The sequence below is a fragment of the Nelusetta ayraudi genome, unplaced genomic scaffold (assembly GCF_046127955.1).
Source record: "Nelusetta ayraudi isolate G7.1 ecotype Tasmania unplaced genomic scaffold, CSIRO-AGI_Nayr_v1 ptg000110l, whole genome shotgun sequence".
Taxonomy (NCBI): domain Eukaryota; kingdom Metazoa; phylum Chordata; class Actinopteri; order Tetraodontiformes; family Monacanthidae; genus Nelusetta; species Nelusetta ayraudi.
Genome location: NW_027466160.1, coordinates 681,873 through 696,726, shown reverse-complemented (window position 1 = coordinate 696,726; position 14,854 = coordinate 681,873). Strand labels below are relative to the sequence as shown.

Sequence of the window (14,854 nt, the reverse complement as noted above, 5' to 3'; positions counted from 1 at the left end):
TTTCATCTTCGATTTACGACACTCGTAAAATTCCATGTAGTGCGACAGATTTATTGACCTCGGCCGATTCCAATCTTGGGATTAAGTGGTTTGCAAGTCGAGCCGGGGCGGCAGAGAGGCATTCTGACACAAACTAAAGTCCCGCCTGTGGTTTCTCCGTCCGTTTAACATCTCTGTCCTCCCTCCGTTGCTTTCCCACAATGTACCCTGTTGCCCATACTGCACTCTGTCCTGCGCGGCTCTCCGAGCTTGAAACATTCCAAGAGGAGGCAGATTAAAACTGACATTGTCTGACTTGCAAAGATTAATTAAAAAAAAATGATTTGGCTGACAATGCTGAGTGCCAGGGCTGTGATTGGTCACTTATCTTTCTCCATGCCGCTGTTTTTACAGACCCGTCTGCTCCCCCGCCACCAACTAACACACACACACACACACACACACACACACACACACACACACACTCACTCCCACTCCTTCCTCATGTGTTTGTAACGACTTACAATAACAACAAGCGCTCTTTGCTCATCAGGTGAAGACGAAGACAGAGACCAGGGAGTAGGATGACCTCGCTGTGTGTGTGTGTGTGTGTGTGTGACCCTGCCGAGGCCTGGGTTCCCCCCCACCATTAATCAGCGGCTGCAGAGACGATAGTTTGCTAGAATAACAGGAGGAGGCGGAGGGGAGGGAAAACACGGCGGTGAGAATGTGAGAGAGACGGCAGAGCGCTGGGGAATTCATCAGTGTGTGTGTGTGTGTGTGCGTGTGTGTGTGTGTGCGTGCATGTGTGAGAGTGTAGGCTGTCATTATGCGATTTAAAAAAATCATATTGTTCACGTCTTCCTGAGAGACGGGGGAGGAGGGGAAGAGGTTGGGGGAGGACAGAGAGAGGTTAGAGCGGTGTGTGTGTGTGTGTGTTTGTGTGTGTTTGTGTGGCTCTGAGACTGTGATTGGACAAAATGTGTCACATGTCCACTGGGGGGGGATCCTCAAAATGCAAATTGATGAACCTTGAGGTCATGTTCAAACGGACCAATCGGGCTCCTCCTCTGGCATCGAAGCTGGTTGGTCACTGCACAAGGACTTCTGTTGGTGGCCGTGGCCACACACACATACATAGTTTCTAGGGGCTAATCAGCAGGAAAAAATCCCTCGGCATCAACGAGGACCTTTCGACCCTGTTCACACCCTTGGAGGACTCTGATTGGCCCTGTCAGACTGGGCTCCACACTTAATTGATTCCAGTCTTTTTGGGAGATCTTTATCTTGCAGCCGAGCTCACATTGCTCAGGTCCTCCAGTGCTCCTCCAGTGCTCCTCTAGTGGTCCTCCAGTGGTCCTCCAGTGGTCCTCTGATGGTCCTCCAGTGGTCCTCCAGTGCTCCTCCAGTGGTCCTTTAGTGGTCCTCCAGTGCTCCTCTGATGGTCCTCCAGTGGTCCTCTAGTGGTCCTCTGATGGTCCTCCAGTGGTCCTCCAGTGCTCCTCCAGTGGTCCTTTAGTGGTCCTCCAGTGCTCCTCTGATGGTCCTCCAGTGGTCCTCTAGTGGTCCTCCAGTGGTCCTCCAGTGGTCCTCTAGTGGTCCTCTGATGGTCCTCTGGTGGTCCTCTGGTGGTCCTCTGATGGTCCTCTGGTGGTCCTCTGATGGTCCTCTGGTGGTCCTCGTCACCAGCCCCGCCAGTCTCTAATCAGTCCAAGCTGCGGCTGCTGCTGTTGTTGTTGTGCTCTGTCAGGATTGCGCTCTCATTAATGGTCCGCATTGCGTCCGCCCCTCGTTTCACAGCAGAGGGATTCCAGGTGAAACAGACGCCCGAGTGCTGCCAAAAAAAAAAAAAGAAAAAAGAAAAGAAAAGTCATAAAAGAAGAATGAGCATTGCGCCGACGGATTGCGCCTGGTTCCCATTACGGCACATGAGTGTCGTGTCAGAAAACTGGCAGGGCAAGGCGCTGATTTCTGAATGTTTTCTAGCCTCTGCTGTGAACATGCAGCGCCTTGGGTCGCCGTGTGATCGGCGGTGGGCAAGGTCAGAGGTCGGCGGGCTGCACAACCACTTTTTTCAGGTTCAATTTTTCACATGTTCAGTGAAAGAAATAAACCCAGCAGCGCCCTCCTGCTCCTGCTGCAGCAAATGATGATTAGCCATGATGACAGGGTGGAGCTGATGAGCCTTCACAACAATAGAGATCCATGTGATTGTGACAGTGTTTGCTGTTGTTTTTTGGTTGTGGACTCAGACGTCGATGTGATTTAAAGGCCCTGCAGCGCTACTGCGGCCGATTAACTCTGAGAGTTTGCAGAGTGAAAACAAAGAGAATGAGGCAGCGAAAAAGGAATGAGGGGAGTGGGAGACAGAGTATGGTGGAGGAAGGCGACCGAGAGAGGGTGTGTGTATGTGTGTGTGTGTCGGGGGGGGGGGGCTTTGCAGGGGGGCGGCGAGGGGACCCAGAGGGGAGTCGCCCAGCTCTCTTTTCTTTCGACTCTGTCAAAACTTGGCAGGCGCCCAGAAAACACACTCTGAGGGCTGTGTGTGTGTGTGTGTGTGTGTGTGTGTGTGTGTGTGTCCAGGAGTACTGAGGACTGTCAGGGACCCCCAGCAAGGCCTGCAGTGCAGTGGAGAGCACCGACGTAGCCCCCCCTCACCCCTCCTCTCCGGGGGAGAGGGGTGGGTGGGTGGGGGGTGGGGTGAGGCTGAGGGTCCAGATTGAGGCCAGATGTTGCGGAGACTCGGGACCGAGGGGTCCGATCACGTCGCGCCGCAGCGACGGGTCGTGTTGCTTTCCAGCCCGGCAGAAAGTTTTTAACGACCGTCTTGAAACAGTTTTCAGGGGCTGACGGACGGCGTCGTGCTGTTACTGAGCGCGTGCAGTGCAGTGCAGTGCAGTGCAGCGCAGTGCAGTGCAGCTTGACTCCGACACGTCAAGTCACAGTGTTGACAGGCAAGGCGGCGTTCGTCAATTTAGAGGGAAACGTCACCCTGCGAGCACCAGGGGGAGCTCCACTCCAGTGGCAAAGGTATCAGGGTCCGACCTTGAGTGGCCTTGAGTCTGACTCGGCTGCCTGCTGTTTACCCACTTCTTTTTGTGCTGTGAGTGTTTTTGGCTGATAGAAGGATACAGATAGGAGCGCACTCAGCACAACAAGGCCGAGGATTTGAAGCGACAACTGCGTCTTCTCTCTGTCGTCACCTCTTTTAACCACGACGGGTCATGTGACCGTGTTGATGTTTGGTCTCCCGCTTCTCGCCGCCAGACCTTTCAGCCCCGTACGAAGGAAAAACACAGCACGTTTTGCTTTCTGATAAGAAAAATAAATCCATTTAAAGTGCCATCAGTCAAAAGAAAAGAAGAAGAAAGAAGAAGTCTGCTTCCAGGGCCAGGCAGCAAGATGTAGCACCAGCACCACCAGTATATCTCCCCTGTCCACATACCACACGTCACGGGAGAAACATGGAGAGGATTAGACAAACTACGCAGAGAAGGTGGAGCTGAGCAGACAAACTCCCTGACGCTGGAGGTAAATCTGCTCCACTTCGGCTGAAAGAAAAAGCATTTTTCAGAGTTCTGCTAGACATCAGCTGGAGCCGCTTCCTGTTCCAGGTGAGTGGCCACGCCCACAGCCGGCCAGGTGTTGTTGGCTCCGCCCCCTCTGAGACCTCCGCGTTTCCGCTAGGACGGCAGCAGATTTAGCAGGAGGCTGGAAAAACAGAGGGCCAAGCGCGCCGTTTGTTTGGTCGCTCTGTCTGTAGATATATTAACAATCAGTCACGTGACCTGCTTTGTGGGAATGCGCGGCCCAGCCAGGTCGGCCCGGTGCTGCGGCTCCTCCTGCCTGCAGATCTACGCTTCTGATACGGAAGCTGACAAAGAGCTCGGCGGCTATCTGTGTTTTTCCAGCGCAGGGAGCGAACAATGAGTGAGGTCCGCAGCGGAGAAACTGGTGAAGCAGCAGCAGCAGCCGCAGCAGCAGCCGCAGCAGCAGCAGCAGCCGCAGCCGCAGCCGCCAGGGGAGAAGGAGTGGAGCTGAGGCAGTCCCGCCTCCTCCTCCTCCTCCTCCTGGAGTGAAGGAGTGAGTCCTCTCTCTCTCTCCCTCTCCCTCTCTGCCATTGTTCCTGCAGCTCTGACTCGACGCAGGTTCGGCTGCCGGACGGACGCACGGAGGGACGGCGGCTGTGTCGTCATGACGGGCTGCGGTCCGCAGCTCGGGGTGCTGCTGCTGCTGGCGGTGCTGCTGCAGACGGTGGTGGTCACCATCACCGTGCTGCACTTCACCGCCGCCCTCAACTCGGTGAGTCTCAAACTTTGCTTCCTTTTACTTTCTTCCCCCACCCAGTCGCTCGCTCGCGCGTGCCGCGGGGTTGAGCGTGCAAAGAGGAGTCTCTCTCTCTCTCTCTCTCTCTCCCTCCCTCTCTCTCTCTCTCTCTCTCTCTCTCTCTCTCTCTCTCTCTCTCTCTCTCTCTCTCTCTCTCTCACTCTCTCTCTCGTGGCGCTGCGCACTTCAACTGCGCCAAAACCTTATTTTTTTTCGGCTTGTTTTTTTTTTTTTTACGCGTGTGGCAGTTTTTGTTCCCTCCAAGGAAAAAAACAACAACCCAAAAACACAAGAAAAAAGTAGCGTGACGAGGAAGTTGCAGGTCGCGCGACTTGATTGGCCAGATAAGCGCTCGCTCTTGCGCGCCGAACGCGCTAGGTGAGCGCGTGTTGACGGGAAGTGCTGCTGACTGGCAGCCAAGTGACGGAGCAAGAGGCCAAACACCTGCCCGCGAGCCAGCGGTGCTCAGCAGGGCACGCCCCCTTTTACGAGGGATCGAAGTACGGCGGTTGATTGGTCGTAAAGCTCATCACAAGTCACGTGTTCACCTACTTAAACATCCTACAGATGAGACTTGTGTTTATTTGAAAAAAGAGACACCTTTGAGTGTTGAGAAGGTGTCCAGCAGGGGGCAGTGGTCCCTCCTCCTCTTCCTACTCCTCCTGCTCCTCCTGCTCCTCCACCACCTCCTTCTTGGTCGCTGCTGATTGGTTGTTTCCTCCCAGATGAAGGAGACGTTCGCCAGGAGCAGCGTCTCCTGCCTGACGGGCGGCGCCGACCTGCAGAGTGTGACGGTGGTGCGCGGGGACCCCTGCTGGCAGGTCTCCCAGCAGCTCCACCTGCTCATCCAGAAGGTAGGAAGGAAGGTCAAAGGTCGAAGAAGGTCATGCGTTTATTCGGTTTGTTCTCCTCCACGTCTGCTCTGTTCTGCATCAAAATCCCCCCACACACCCAGTGGAGTCACCCCGCCCCTCCAGAACACACACACACACACTTGGACTGCCAACAAATGACAACACTGTAATGGAGCCAGCAGTTGGACTCCAGGCCTTCTGACTCCATGGTACCTGTTAGAACTCCCCAGAGGCTCAGAAAAATCCATAGAAATAATCTGAAGTTCTGGCACTGCGTTTCTCAAACATCAGCAGAGAGAGAGAGAGAGAGACCTGTCTGTCTGTCTGCCTGTCTGTCTGTCTGCCTGTCTGTCTGAGGGCGCCTCCCCTGGCTATCAGCGGGCAGAACCCTGAGAAGCCAAGTGAAACGATGGGAGTCGCTGTTTTCAGACGCACAATGAGCTCCTTCATCGCTCTGAAGATGTGATGCGATGCGATCCGGGAGGTTTAATCAGCGCAGGAATGCCTTCACCTGCCTCACACACACACACACACACACCAACACACAGAGAAACACACACTCATGTTATTATGTTTCTCCTCAAGTTCACAGGAGAAACGCAACATTTTTGTCATCACTAGACGTGTTTCATTGGGTGTATTTGACCAGTCCACCTGGTAAAGAGCCTGTAAGGAAACACTTACAAAGGGGCGGGGCTTCATAATCAAGTGGAATGATGATGATGATCAACGTGAATTCTTCTCCCAGTGAAGCCAGTTGGTAACAGCACGAGGCTTCCTGTGGGCTGGAGTGGGAGGGGCCTCACTTGTGATAATCTGGACGTGTGTGTGTGTGTGTGTGTGTGTGTGTGTGTGTGTGTGTGTGTGTGTTCCCTCCCTGCAGTCACTGTCCCAGCGCTACCAAACCCAGATTTCCTCGGCGGTCCGAGGTGAGAAGAACTCATTAGCAGGAAGGCGTTGGTCGGAGGGCGGGAACAGCAGTAACAGGAAGTTGTTTTTGACGGTGGTGTGTGTGTGTGTGTGTGTGTGTGTGTGTGTGTGTGTGTGTGTGTGTGTGTGTGTGTGTGTGTGTGTGTGTGTGTGTGTGTGTGTATGTGTATGTGTATGTGTGTGTGTGTGTGTGTGTTTCATTTCCTGCTTCTTGCTCCACGCCAGACGAGGTGTCCCGGGTGCTGCCCTCACTGGTGATGGCCGACAGGGCTTCAGCGCGGCCCAAAGTGGCGGCGCACGTCACCGGCAGCTTCGCCCCCGAGCTGGAGCAGCGGCAGCAGGATGGAGGAGGTGGGTGGAGCAGGAGGTGTGGCTCCACCCCCTTCCCAACTCCTGATCTCACCACTCTCTCTCCCTCTGTCAGTGTCGGCCGGCCGCCGCGTCCAGGGCCAGAAGATCTGGTGGTGGGAGGGCCAGAAGGGCCTGGCCTTCCTGCAGGACGTGCAGCTGGTGCAGGGCGAGCTGGTGGTGCCGCGGCCGGGCCTCTACTACGTCTATGCCCAGACCTACTTCAGACACACACACTCGCTGGACCACCACCACGGCGATGGCGAGGAGAAGGAGGAGGAGGAGGAGGAGGAGGAGGCAGAGGGCCGGGGGAGACCCCTGCTGCAGTACGTCTACAAGAAGGTAGGGGGCGCTCAAACTTTGAGGGTGATTTGATTTGGGGGGGATATTTGTTGTTGGGAATTCATTCCTTCAGTCTTTTTAAACTGGAAACAAAGTTAAAAACAGAGGTGGTGTTAGTATTTGCATTATGTCCTTGTGTAAAAATACTCTGGTCAAAGTAAAACAACAGATGTAACTTCTCTCCTCAAGCTGAAGTAAGAAAGTCCAGCTTCTGACATTTATTAGTAAAAGTAAACATGAAACATGAAACCGTTGTGACGGAATAGTCTGGACTGAACGGACCAGAGGTCAGAGGTCAGAGGTCAAAGGTCTTGCATGAGAGTCTCGCACCATACCTCTCAGTACTATCTTTGCTTTGTTTTTGCAACTTCAGCACAACTGAATTATAATCATCAATAGTTGTCAGCAGTGAGCCATTACTGGATGTTGACACTTTTTATAACACTAACCAAAGCTTTTAACACATTTCCATTTTTCTCTGGACTGAAAACATACTGAGCAGTTTTATATTGAACTACAGAACAACACAGTTCCAGTAGCTCCACTTCAAGCAGCAACACTACAAAAATGTAACTCGTGAAATACTTTGAGCATAATTTGTATCTTTTAAACAGGAAATGTAACGAGCATGATTTTCCAATGCAAGGGGTAGAAAGTGCAGATATTTGAGCACAAATGTAGGAGGTAAAAGTACAGCGGTCTCAATACTCAAGTAAAGTGAGTGAACAATGCTGGAAAGTATTTGTACTTTGTTACATTTTGTTTCAAGTCAGTTCTTTCAATTAATTTCATTGTTTTTTTAGTGATGATAAATTCACCATTATTCAATCTTCTTTAAAAAGACAGAATTGATTAGTCTCAGCCAATGAGGCTGTTTTGATCCTTTCTGCTGCACTACTGCCCCCTCTGGTTTTAAACTCTCACTACATCTTCATTCCCGAGCCAAAAACTAAGACTGTACAATATCAAAATATGTATGGGCTGGTATATTTTTTGAATAGATAATATTTAATTTCTTTCAACAAAAAACAAATTGTAGTATTTTTTAACGTATTTTCATTTTCATGTTTTTCCTTAATTCATTTTATCTCCCACAGGTGAGCTCCTACCCCGTCCCCATCCTGCTGATGAAGACGAGCCGCACCTCCTGCTGGTCCCGGGACTCCCACTTCTCCTTGCACTCGGCCCACCAGGGGGGGCTGTTCCCGCTGGGCGCCGGCGACCGGCTCTTTGTGACGGTGACTAACGCCACCGCCGTGGACATGGACGAGAGGAGCAGCTTCTTTGGTGCCTTTCTCATCAGTTAGACGGAGGAGCGCAACAACCTGCAGCGGTCGCCGTCCGGCCAATCAAAAGACTTTGTTTCCATTTTAGAAATTTTGTAAAAAAGAAAGAAAGAAGAAAGAAGTTTCTGTACAGCCTGCCAAGCCTGAGGAACACCAAAGAGCCTTCGACTTCTTGTATAGAAGGCGCACTACGCACTAACACCTCTAGAGGGCGACAATATTCACGCGTCAAATGAATCTATTGGTGTGGAGACAGTTTGAGGTCAAAGTTCAACTGAACATACAGACTTGTATGAAACGGTGTAACCATCTACGCCACTTGAACGCACGCTCACAATGTACACACCTCAGCCTTCAGACTGTCCACCAGGGCGGCGATATTTGCTGATGCTCTGCTGCCATCTTTGGGAAATTCTCGTTCAAACACCTTTGTATACATGTTTGACATATATTGTTGTGTGCGATGTGTGGCGATCCCTCTAATGAGGAAGCTGCGTCTGCGGAGGCATTGAATTCCCTCTGATTGCTGTTCACCACGACGCTCTCACGCTGCAGCTTGGTTTTTTCCCCTGCTAATCTTTTCATTATTTTCCAATTCCAACTGAAAACCGACCTGGCGCCGTCTGTTGCTCCCAGTCCGGGACTCTGCTGTGCCTTTGCTGATTAACTGGCTGTTTGACAGCGACTTTTCTCCGTCACGTCACGTCTTCCTGTCCTGCACATGTGACGTGCAGGTGATGCAGAATGTTCACGCTCTCTATTTTTTCCCCTTGTTTTTCCAATTAAATCTGCAGTTCATCTGTCTGCCATGTGTTGGAGCAAAGAACCGTGACAATAAAACTAGTTGTTGGTGATTAGCAGGACACCGAGTGCTGCGTCCGGGTGCTGATTGCCTGCTGAAGGTCATGAGACGCAGTGGAATGCTGATGTGGTTAAATCTCCAGGGGTTTTTGTTTTGGTCTTGATTGCACAACAAAAAAGTTGATTTGAATAAATAATTAAACATTTTTCCTTTTTTTGCTCAAACTTCTTCCTTACCAAAAAGTCATCTTAAATTCTGCGCTTGGTTAAGTGAGTTGCCACCAGAGCGCTGAGATGATAATATTGGTAACAATAATAAGAATAAGAATAAAGTAATGTTTTACCTTTTCATTTTTTTGTCTAGATGCTGCATTTGTTTTTGTTTTTACTTTTGAATGTTGGACAGTAAAAATTGGACTTCACTTTCTAAGAATCAGAATTCCTGATTAGATTGCACATAAACACTTTATCGACTGGAGTTATAGCAGTTTTTACATTGGAAGTTGTTGTCAAGTTATCCAATATACATTTTCTGAAAGGCTTTATGGAAACTCAGTTTGCAATACACTTTCTCTCCACCAGATGACGACAAATACATCACATATAATTGTTGGGTTTTGTTTTGTTTCATTTTCTCTTAATTCCCTGTTTGCTGTTGCTGAGCTGTTGAACAGGGTGGAACGGTCGGACAACCAGTGCTGGGCTACATACCTGTCTACCTACCTGTCCACATACCTGTCTACCTACCTGGCTTTCTGGGAAGTCAGAGTGCAGAGGTAAGTTGCTTAAGAACCAATAGCAATGCTCTGAATTTTAATGATGTTTTGCAAAACAACCTTAACCGAGGTGTTGGCACCAAAATGTGAAATGAGACAAATCCTTCAGATATTTCAAACAAAACCAGAAAGAACTTTATTAAAACCCTGAAAATCACAGAAAGAAAGGTGCAAATGTTTCATGCTAACACACAAAGCAGTTTGCCAAGACTGTCAGGAAATATTTCACAGAAATAGTTCAATTGCTTTTTTCTCAAAAGGAGAAAAAACATCCTTTACATCCTTTAAAAACTATTTACAAAGTACTTTGTACCTTGTACTTCTACCAAAGAATTTTTTTTACTTTCAAGAACAAACAAACAAAAAATCTCCAGTGTTTTCACGAGTTCGCTGCGTCCTCTAGTGTTCACAGTTCCATTATTGCAGACTTCTATTGTCGACTTCTTGGCAAAGCATTGACAAAAAGTCACTTTGTTGTTGCTCAGTATAGACGTCTATGGAAGGAGACGCATTGTGTTCAACTGTAGCACCATGACATGAACAAAACATCCCTCGACTGTCAGTGCAGTGTTTTCATATATCCACAATATGTATTGCACATTAGCCTGGACTAGTCCTGGAGAGGCACCTCTTCTTTCTGAGGAGGGAAAAAAATGAGCAATTAGCAGGAGTGCAAGTCTAAAGTTCAGCAGTGGGTGTGCATCAGTATTGACTTACCCTGCGCTCCTTTCTTTTTGCCTTCTGGGGGAAGAGAAAAAAAAAGAAGCCATTAGAACATGAGAGAGTCTGGACCTTTCAACCTTTCAATTCTAGCACCAGTTGTACCTTAATCTGACTCTTTATCAATCTTGACTTGTTACACTTAATATAACATCTGAGGAGAGAAAAAGTGCCATCAGCACAAATCACAACGTAAATAGCAATAGTTTCAATTTCTTTTATCGTTGCTATGTTTTACCTGCCGCCTCTTCATCAAAGCAACACCACCAACTGCAATGGCAAGCACACCAAGCACAATGAAAATTGCAGCTATAATGCCAACGTTGGGACGGCTGTCTGGAAAAGAAAAAAAAAGATTGACTCAGTCAGTGACTTTATCACCACAGTCTTTGCAAGGTGGACAGTTTCCTCTCCCTCAATGCAAAGGCCAGCAGGTCTGAGAGCCTTTAATCAACAACGTTTGAAGGTCACAATAATATCACAATGGCCTTTACGACAGGTCACGTCAGTTCTAACGGAGGGGTGGTGGAGTCATGCAGGGATTTCTCCTCCCACTACCTCACCTCCACTGGCGTGGACCGTCAGGTGGGTTTGGGTCACGTTGTTGCTGAGCGTGCAGGTGTAGAATCCAGAGTGACGCGGCTCCAGGTCCTTGAGGGCGAGGTCGCCTGACGGAGACGCCTGCTCCACCTGCTGCCTCCACGACTCCGAGACATCCCGCGAGGACGAGGTCCTGCGCAGGATGACCTCGGTGTGGTTGAACCTCCAGACCAGGTCCAGGTCCAGGCCCCAGCTTGTGCAGGGTATCGTCACCTCGGACGAAGAAGTCAGAGAGGCTGAAATGAAGAGGAGGAGAATTCAGCAGGCGGTCTGTCGGCCAATGAGAGGCTACGATCGTGACGTCATCACCAATCAGGCCACGCCCCCTTTACCTACCACCTCTGCTTGAGCGAACTGCTTCTTTCAAGCCTCACTATGTTGTTTTATCTTCCAATCTCTTTTTAATTTCAGGTATTTACAAGCAACAGAGAGATTGTGAGTGCGGCTGGCACTGACACAGCGCCCCCTAGCTGACCTGTCTGGCCACCAGCTTGCAGGAACACAACAAGAAATGAAACTACAAGAACAACATAGCAACTTCTTGCCTGGCAACAAGATAAAAAAGCACTGTGATGGATTCTTCAGGTTGCAGCAGTGAAGTGCAGATGTTGAAGGAATCCTCGAAGACGCCGACTTGATTGTATGAAAGCAGGTTTATTCCAAAGAAGTCAGGTATCATACAGGCGCCTGGAGAGGTCACAACCTCTCTGAGGGTAGTTAGAACATCACCTCCTTATACACAGGTCTCGTCATCATGCACGCTTCCACACAAGGAGGACAAAGAGACAATTGTAACACAGAAGGTGAAAGGATGGGAAAGTTCCTGGCCAGAGTTAGAATGTGTGTTATCTACACAGTCTTCCTTGGGAGTTGAGATGCAGCCTTCCAAGGACAGGTTGCCCAATACAGAACGCGCTAACGAGGGGTCTGTTCGCCTTATCAGGCAAGAGGCCTGCAGGTGCAGGGTCAAGGCTTCAGACACCACAGCACCATTTGTTGCATTGTTACAGTGAAATTGTTCCATCCTGAAGGATGCAAAAGTTTCTCCTTCACATTTAACTCCTCCCCCAGATGGGGCGCTGCACTCTGGAAGGATTGGCTGATCCAACCCTCAAACTAACTCCCAAACCAACTCCACTAACGACTGAGGGCCAAACAATGAGCTGCCATTTTGCTAGTCTTTAGTGGGGAATTGAACCCACAACCTCCCGCTGCTCCTCTCTCCTGGTCCAGAAACTCACCTTTGAGGAAGAGCGTGGCCGTCCTGCTGCTGCTGGCGGTGCCCACAGTGCAGCTGTAGCTCCCGTCCTGGGTGGTGGACGACGTGTGGTCCAGGGTCAGAGAGCTCCTGATGGTATAGAGCTGCTCCGGGGTCACCTGGACGCTGGGCTCCTGGTCCGGGGACAGGCTGGAGGGAGGCCAGGTGGACCAGGTGAGCTGGGGCTCCGGGTAGATGCCCTCGGCCCTGCAGCTGACCTGGCTGCCCAGCTGCTGGATGTGGACTTCATCCACTGGAGCTGCACAGAGTGGTGGTGGGGGAGTGGAGGAGTGAGGACTATTTTTAGAGGAAGCACTGGATAGCAGACTGACAGCAGTTCCTCCTCCAGTGGCTACATGAGGTACTGCAGCCAAAAACCCTATATAGCCCTAAAAGCATTTTTTCCAATTGAACTGCAATACAAAATGAAACTTTTTGACCTGAAAAACAGTCCATAACTTTCTGTTGTAGAATTTTAAGTCATGGACTTTTAATCATTCGAAAAAAATAATGAAGGTCAGAAAAGAGTTTTGTATTCCCTTCGTAACGTCACAGCCTTGTATGTGCTGCTATCTCAGTTTGTTCTGATTGGCTGATGCGTCCTTAAGTATCACAGAGGCATGATGGGAAGTGGCACCTCCATGTTTGATCCTGGGTCCTTGGAAAACAGCAGATAAAGTGGAGGCCTGTTATCTCCTCCACGACCTTCAGTCTTCAGCCTACCACTCTATTAGTTTCCCAGCTGGCAGCCGACTAAACATTTCACCTCTCAGCCTGGCGCTGTAACTGCAGAGCCGGATCTGGCTGCTTAATCTGCAGCTAGCAGTCTAATCAACAAGTGTTACGCTCTCCTGCCAAACATCTCAGCTGTCTTACACAGAACTTTCCCTCTCCTGCAGGTTTCTCTGCGGGTTTTTGTTTAATTGAGTTTCTTTCTATCACTCTGTCACACCTACCTTCCACCTGCACGTTGACGAAGGACTCCGCGTTGCGGGTGCTGGTGCTGGTGTAGCACTTGTACCTGCCCTGGTCCTTCAACCGCACTCCGCTGAGCAGCAGCGAGGCGTTTCCTTCTGCGATCTGCTGCATGAAGAGCCGAGTCCTACTGCGGAAGTCCTGGTTCTGGTATTCCAGCTGGTCTCTGCTGTGGTAGTAAGAGTGGACGGTGGCCTCTAGTGGGGGGCAGAAATTATTTTATATTAGATTTTTCTTCTGTCTTCTGAGAGCCCCAGCTAGCGAATGCTAACGTCAGCTAGGATTATGCAGGCTACAGCTCCGAGTCCCTCTGTTCCCAATGCTGCTGCATGTCGTGTTTACAAGGGGACAACTATCAGTTTCTTTTTGATCCCTGAACTTTGACCTTGGCCCCCGATGCCGAGAGTGTCCTACCGTCAGTTGAGTCCAAGTAGATCCAATGTATCACCACCTCCTGGCCGGCCTGGAAGCGACACGGCAGGACGCAGCTCTTGTTGGCGACACAAACTTCACAACCTGTCCGGTGTGAGCAGAGGGTTCGGTCAGAAGCAGGGCCTCAAGGAGATCTAAAGCCTCCCACCCCCTACCTGCTGAGTTGACTGGCCTCTCAGGACTCCAGGCTGGCAGAAGAACATTGTCACTCAGAGGAATGCTGTCAGTCTTTCACTGCATTCCACCGCTTGTTTTCAAGTGTGCCAAAACCGGTTTTTCAAGGTTGGTTCAAGTCCAGAGAGTCTCAGTCCTCCACCTCCAACACTTCTGTATGTCTTGACTTTTGGCAAGTTGACTATCTTGTTATTATTTCAGTTTTTATTGTATTGTCATTCAAATGACTTATCATAAGAATGATCAAGTTAATTATCAACAAACTCAACTTTGCACTGGGACCTGTCCTCCCAGTAAATCAGTCATAGACTCCTACTTTTTCCATTGGTCAATGATCAACTTTACATTTATTTTTAGCTGTTTTTTTTTTTTTGCTGTTATCTTATGAATAAATGAATAAATAAATGGATAAATAAACAAAAACATCCTTGACTCTCCATTAGCAGAATTCATTACAGAACAACTCTTCTTGCGACAGTTTCAGCTGTCGCTGCTGCTATCAGAAATCTGTGCTTTCAATGAAAACCAAATACAGACGAGATTGACTTGCCATGTCGCTCGCTGACTCACCTCCACTGCTGAAAATTCCCAGAAAAATCATGACAACCAGGTCCAAGTGGATCCTGATCATTGTTGCCATTTCAGTGCCGATACTTCTTGAGTTGGGTCAGGAAGGAAATGACAGGGAAGGAGGAGGGACCTAGAGACTGAGAGGGTGACGCTTGCCTGTCAGCATCACTGGAATTCCGGGAAGTCACTCCCCTCCAATGGATGATTGCACATTCATTGAAGGATATTATTATTGGTCAATTTGTTATTGTTGTTTGATCTTTAAGAGGCACACAATTTTTATTCACATTTTATTTATTTTTGTTGTGTTTTTTAATTTGAAACCCAATTTTGCACAAGTTATTTAATGTACAGTATGAAGCTTTGCTTGTTCCATGTTCAGTATTGAAGCAACACTTGTTGGGTCCGCCTGAAAAGGTTCACTGTTTGATCTGGAGGAAAAACTGTCAATGAATAGCAATGTTTGACCGAGACTTTGCCCAA

General features: G+C 49.4%; 2 protein-coding genes across 2 annotated transcripts; one reads left to right on the top strand and one right to left on the bottom strand.

Annotated features, from left to right (window-relative positions):
- The first annotated feature begins 3,956 nt into the window (after positions 1-3,956).
- Positions 3,957-8,186, top strand: tnfsf10 (TNF superfamily member 10). The gene is made up of 6 exons (XM_076048984.1): positions 3,957-4,281; positions 5,031-5,159; positions 6,043-6,088; positions 6,315-6,440; positions 6,514-6,779; positions 7,877-8,186. Exons 1-6 carry the CDS (start codon positions 4,174-4,176, stop codon positions 8,084-8,086), a joined length of 885 nt encoding a protein of 294 aa, XP_075905099.1. The 5' UTR covers positions 3,957-4,173; the 3' UTR covers positions 8,087-8,186.
- A 1,154-nt stretch (positions 8,187-9,340) lies between these two features.
- Positions 9,341-14,509, bottom strand: LOC142903402 (uncharacterized). The gene is made up of 8 exons (XM_076048982.1): positions 14,372-14,509; positions 13,610-13,711; positions 13,177-13,392; positions 12,204-12,479; positions 10,926-11,198; positions 10,601-10,698; positions 10,360-10,383; positions 9,341-10,279 (listed from the first exon to the last, which is right to left on the bottom strand). The coding sequence occupies exons 1-8, from the start codon at positions 14,439-14,441 to the stop codon at positions 10,253-10,255; spliced, it is 1,086 nt and encodes a 361-aa protein (XP_075905097.1). The 5' UTR covers positions 14,442-14,509; the 3' UTR covers positions 9,341-10,252.
- Positions 14,510-14,854: the final 345 nt, after the last annotated feature.

What these genes read in the sequence shown, in the direction of transcription:
- LOC142903402 (XM_076048982.1), bottom strand. Translation starts at nt 14,441, where the DNA reads ATGGCAACAATGATCAGGATCCACTTGGACCTGGTTGTCATGATTTTT. An exon ending in GGGAATTTTCAGCAGTGGAG is followed by an intron (nt 13,712 to 14,371) that starts GTGAGTCAGCGA and finishes CACACCGGACAG; the next exon opens with GTTGTGAAGTTTGTGTCGCC. An exon ending in GACGGTCCACGCCAGTGGAG is followed by an intron (nt 10,699 to 10,925) that starts GTGAGGTAGTGG and finishes TTTCTTTTCCAG; the next exon opens with ACAGCCGTCCCAACGTTGGC.
- tnfsf10 (XM_076048984.1), top strand. Translation starts at nt 4,174, where the DNA reads ATGACGGGCTGCGGTCCGCAGCTCGGGGTGCTGCTGCTGCTGGCGGTG. An exon ending in GATTTCCTCGGCGGTCCGAG is followed by an intron (nt 6,089 to 6,314) that starts GTGAGAAGAACT and finishes GCTCCACGCCAG; the next exon opens with ACGAGGTGTCCCGGGTGCTG. An exon ending in TGCAGTACGTCTACAAGAAG is followed by an intron (nt 6,780 to 7,876) that starts GTAGGGGGCGCT and finishes TATCTCCCACAG; the next exon opens with GTGAGCTCCTACCCCGTCCC.